At 33.4% G+C, this 5,858-nt stretch overlaps 1 protein-coding gene across 1 annotated transcript in view; it reads right to left on the bottom strand.

Moving 5' to 3' along the window:
* Window positions 1-4,950, bottom strand: part of Smp_159260 (hypothetical protein) — a gene marked incomplete at both ends in the record, with an annotated part of 42,105 nt that extends 37,155 nt beyond the window's left edge. The window contains 3 exons of the mRNA XM_018797739.1: window positions 1,385-1,615; window positions 1,748-2,057; window positions 4,895-4,950. Coding sequence (XP_018652751.1) covers window positions 1,385-1,615; window positions 1,748-2,057; window positions 4,895-4,950 — 597 coding nt within the window. The remainder of the gene's footprint in view (window positions 1-1,384; window positions 1,616-1,747; window positions 2,058-4,894) is intronic.
* Window positions 4,951-5,858: the final 908 nt, after the last annotated feature.

Here is a 5,858-nt window from a genome sequence, read left to right as displayed (position 1 = left end):
GTCTATCGTGAGACTCCTCAGCAGATGCACGCTGCCGAGCAGTCCCACAATAGGACGGAACGGCTATCCAGTGCTTCTAGGTTTTCCATGGTGGTCTAGCTTCAAGTGACTCATGATCTCAACTATAAAAATTATTTATAAGAGTTTGTGCATATTTTACAATATTTTTTAGCTAAAATACCCTTCTTTCAACCAACACTATTAGAAACTGATAAAAAAATTTAACTACGAAATACACTGTAGTGAACTAGAACATAAGTGGGGACAATCGAATGTATGTGAACACAAAATTACCATATAGTAAATACTTCATTTGCAAAATGTTAGTCAATTGTGTCAGAGTTCGTTGTTCTTCTATTTCCGCACCAATCATTTTCTGTTCTTGTTCTATTTTCTTCGTTCTTTTTAACCTTCTGCTGTCAGGCATTTCACTTCCGATTGGTTATACATACTACTTATATTTATCGACATCAGTAGCACACATTACAACACAACCGTGTCATTTTGTCCCTTATAAATGACTACTGCACTTCTAAAATATTTGCTACATTTTCAGGCTTTAATTATCCCTAACCGTCTTCTATGATTATATACAGTGTGGTGCAGATGAACATAAGTACAATTAAATCTGGGACTTGAAATGATTTTGTTAATAAAAATTACATTGTAATATACGGCATACATTCAATAAATGAGTCAGTCACCATTAATACAGAGCCTACCACAAATATGAGTCGGCATAATCTGCTATATCACATTAGCACGATCTGATCAAATTTAAAATGTGAACACTAAAGTCATCGAAATAATTTAGTAACAATGATCATGAGATAGTTTAAACATTAAGAATATGGTACAAAAAGACATCATGAAAAGGTATGTATGAGGGAATAATGGAATTCAAGATCTAGTGTAAGAAATGAGTATATCTGCACAACTGTGACCAACACTGAGCTATGTCACCCAAAGTTTTCAGTTACTAACTGCGGTTATTGCATGAACCCAAAATTAAGTAGTTGGCACTGATCAACATAACTCAAACCTACAGTCGTGAATTTATAGACAAATCCTATATCATGACCTGGTAGCACCAAACTTTCCTCAATCCTGCTCCTACAACCCCAATCAATGTACACCGAGGTATGCGGCAGTTAGGCACACGTAAATCATATCGCCATCACGTCAGTTGAAGACCAATTACCTCATCTTTTTCCAATATCCTATACTTAAACTCAAACAACAGAAGGTAAACACTAAAAATATCAACATTCCAAGTCCTAATAACAAATAATCAACCAATCAAAACATAAAACTACATACACTGTAAAGTACATTATATTATCTAAATTAAAACTACCAAACATTTTTAACTTTCAACTCTTACATTATTAAGACAACTGGAAAATGTAGAATCAGCATCACTAAATGAATAAATTGCATTATGAATATTTGAAGGACTATCCAATGATGAACGTTGAAATAGATCTTTACTAGAATTTTGTTCAGATAAATTATTATGGATTTCATGTCTATGTGATTTCTTAACATCTTTATGTTTATTTTTTTGATGATGAGGAATTTTATTGATTTGTTGTTTTAATGTATTGGACATTATCTTCGGTTGTAATGATGGTGAAGATATTGGGCATAGAGTTAATGAACTACCTTCAGTTGATGATGAGGACGACGATGATGATGATAAACAGAATGATGTAAAGGAAGATGATGAATTTGATGGTATACAAACAGATGAAGAATTAGAAAATGTTGAGTAGCGACGTGAAGATTTCGTCTTCAATTTGGTTTCATCAGATGAAAAATGATTATTCTCACTAACATTATCATTATGATCACTAATTGATTGTTTTGTGTATTGATTAGATGAAGAGGATGGCATTAATTGTAAAAGATCATTTGGATGTTTATTACTTTCATTATTATTATTGCACTCCAACTGATTATATAATGTTGTCATTAAATCCTCATAATCATTTGGTTGACAGGAATTTATTATATTTAGTAGTTTTTCTTTGAAATTGATCAACAGGTTTTCATAACTAAAATAAATTAATTAATCATCATAGTAAGCAAAGATGGATAGTGGCTAGCAGTGGAATTAAGGACAATGCGCGTTTCGTCCTATCTGGGACTCGTCAGCTGGATGTACCTGCATCTCAGAGTTGATGTTCACTCTGGGACTCGAACCCAGTACCCTCGCTTCAAACGCCATCACGTTATCCACTCGGCCACTGAGTCGTGATAGCCACTTGCTTGTGCGATGGTGTGAAGTTTAAATTCATTTAGTATTGTTTGTTTAAATCTTCCCATCGATGTGTTAGGACTGCGAATAGGACGAAACGCGCGTCAAACTGGATTCCACTGCTAGCCACTATCCATCTCTGCTTACCGTGCTTGTGAATTAAGGCAATATCGAGGCAATACGCACAGTATGCACATATGCCAACTAGAGACTGACCAGTTACAGTCCTAACACATCGATGGGAAGATCCAAACAAACAATACTAAGTGAATTCAATCATCATTGTGTTTTAATGGGGTTTTTTTCTAGTTGTTGATGTTAATAAGGATTTCATAAACTAGTATCTAAATAGACTCAGTATCTTAGTGGATAATGTGTTGGGTGATTAAAACGAAAGGTACTTAGTTCATGTCTTATTGAGAATATCAACATTGAAGGGAAGGTTCATGTAGTAGACAATTCTTAAACAGGATGAAATAATCATTCTGTATAAGATTACTGGACATAATCCATCTATTAGTAAGAAATGTCACGACAAGTGGATTCAATAATACATTGGTTACTTCCAAATTTTCATTTTCACCTTTGATAACTCGTTTGTAGCCAGTTTTGAACAATTTGTAAAGAATTTAATAGTTGAATTTATGAGTCGATAAAATCTAGACCACCATTGAAAACCTGGAAGCAATGGACTATCGTTTCGTGAATAACTGATTATTTTAATTGGATAGTCAATGTTTTACTGTTTGAAGTCGAATTTTTCTTGAGGTTTGTTGATTATTTTCACGCAAAAAAGTATTACTCGTTTCCGTATACTCGTCAAAATAACAAATTTTCCAAAACACTGGTTTCTAGTTTCAGTATAAACCTTATCGACTTATAGTTCTGAAATAATACCAAATTCACGTTCTCTTCTCTGTCATTACTCACGAAATAAAAGTTGAAAAAATACTCATAATGTTAGACAGCGTTTTACTTAACGATCTCTAATCAAATCATTTTTCTACAAGTAATCGCCGTACTTAAATTAGTCTATTCACTTAAAAACAATAATGAGGTGGCCTGTAAACCTGAAACTGATTCTTATATCAAGGAAAGTGTCTTGTCGTTTATGTGAGCGACAATAATAATTAAATTCGACAACATCAACAAAGTAAATGGGGAAATGTTCACTGTGAAAGATCTAAAGGAATGACATACACCAGAAGTTGAAGAATAAGATAGCTACAATTTACGCTATATAGATATTCATACACAATAATGTTGTCTAACAGAGAAGGCTCGTCTGTTAGGAATTTGATTTGATTGATGAAAGACGTTGATCGGATCAGAGTGTTGGACAATAACACAATCCCAAGCGGAAAGTGACATTATATTATCATAATGTGAAACAAATAAAAAAGCCTTGTAAATATAGCAGATAAATCCGCACGGTCCCCTGACACAAATCGATTGATGCCTTTAATAGATTAGAATAGACAAATCGATTTGTCTTAAGGGTATTAATCGACCGGAAAGTTCCATTAACCTGTCGACTAATCAGTCAGTAAAACGCAACGGAGATTTTCATATAAGCATAAATCATTCCAAATTACAATACCACATTAGCACACATGGATGGCATGGTATTATAGGTGGTAACAGTATTAGTAGTAATATCAAAGATTAGTGGTAGGAGATATGATATGTCAAAATATTGGACTCGTGGAATCAAAAAGTTTTTTAAGGTGAATATGAAACTTAGAGCACAAAAAGGAAGAACTGTGAATGTACATGCTCTACTGCGGACAACTATAGGCCGTATCATTTATAGTCTCAAATTATTGGGCACGATAGTTGTATGCCCAACCCTCGTAGTCCCTACTTAAATACACTGCTCAGTCTGCTAATTAATGACTTCATAAAAGATACCATTTCTCGGTTTCCTTGCTCCTAAGCTTTCTTTTAAATTGCTTTTCCACCTGCAAACGTTTAACACAAAGGAAGGTCGTGGTAAAGCATATGTAACATGAGTCCTGACGTCTTCAATCAATAAAGGTTCACTACCATCTTCATCTGACAACCTGCATCTAATATCATCATTGCTCGCTTGGTAGTTTCAACATACACGAGTAATGCTTCGAAAGAGCTTATGGACAAATACTGGTCTATTTTTAAAGTCCACGTTTTAAAGTCAAAAGGTTAAGCAAATCAGACTTCTATGTAGTATGCTTATTTTGTGATTAAACGACAGACACGCCGTCTATAATACAGGTCAGGTAGGTTGAAAAAGCCAACTTGTCTTTTTGAGTTGTTTAATCTGTATTTTATCAATATCTTTACCAAACTACCACTTCTATTTCAACTAGTATAATTTTTTATTCAGTGATTCCAGATTACTCATAAAAAGTTTAAGGATATAATCAATTAACGATGTGCTTCTCATAAAAATAAAGCAATAAATAAAATAGCGAACCTGGGTAACAGCCTGATCATTGACAAGGTGTTAAGATTATTTCGTTTATCAAAACTGGAATCAAAAGACGGAGTTTTCAGGATATCATTAGCAACTCTGTTCCATATTTTGTCATGAATCAAGGTATCAAAAATTGAAAGTCTGTGATGACAGTAATGAGGAAATGAAGTGGGACTTACTTTAATTCAACTAGAGCTTTAGAAATTTCATGTTTCTGTGAAAATGATTCATTCATGTTCTCGTAATAAGAATCCTTTAAACAATAATTATACTTGATTTCAAAATCATAAGGAATTTAACTTGACAGATTTCGACCATCTACTATCATAATTCAATCACAAAATGTAGTGACATATTGTTACTTCTAGGAATTGTATAAAAAACATGCATTATATCACTCATTTGACTTTTACACACAAACTTTAAGATCAATGTGAAGCCAACCAGCTATCTACGATTTAAAACCTCTTAATAGTGACGTCACCATTATTCGGAATAAACAATAAAATCTAAATAGTATTATCATCTATCAAACCATGTCAACTATTTAAGCAACAATAAAACTTAAACTTATTGAATGTCTACAGAAAACAGACTAAAACGTGGAGTGACAACAGTGTTTGAAGTCATCAGCATATGATCTTTCCAATGGCTAGCTAAGTTCAATACATGCTAAAAAGTCAATACCCTAATCGGTCTTGATTTATTTCTTTAGATAACTAACAGACTGTCCCAGAAACAAAGGTTCGAGAGTCATTGTAACTTATTTGAACGATATGATACTAACATTAAGACCGAATGTAGAGTTATAAATTCAAAGGGTTTACCACCATGAGACCCCCTAAAGATTCGATAAATTAATATTTCATGCTACATATATATTTATAATGCCTAAACGCAGATCAGTAGCCTTAACTCAGTTAACAAATGGATGTTCAAAAACATAAAGCAGATATCGAGCAAATTTGAGGAATGAAAACTAAAATCATGAAGAAATGTACTGCATTCTACAAAGAAGAAAAACAGTTCACCAATAAGGAGTATTCACTTCTACGAATTAGGACGCCCCGTACAGACACGGAAAAGCAAGTACTGAAGTAACACGAGACATATTTTTAGATTTTAAAGTACTAACTGTGGTAG

Source organism: Schistosoma mansoni, chromosome 5, assembly GCF_000237925.1.
Source record: "Schistosoma mansoni strain Puerto Rico chromosome 5, complete genome".
In the NCBI taxonomy this organism is placed as follows: domain Eukaryota; kingdom Metazoa; phylum Platyhelminthes; class Trematoda; order Strigeidida; family Schistosomatidae; genus Schistosoma; species Schistosoma mansoni.
This window is presented reverse-complemented; position numbering and strand designations above follow the sequence as displayed.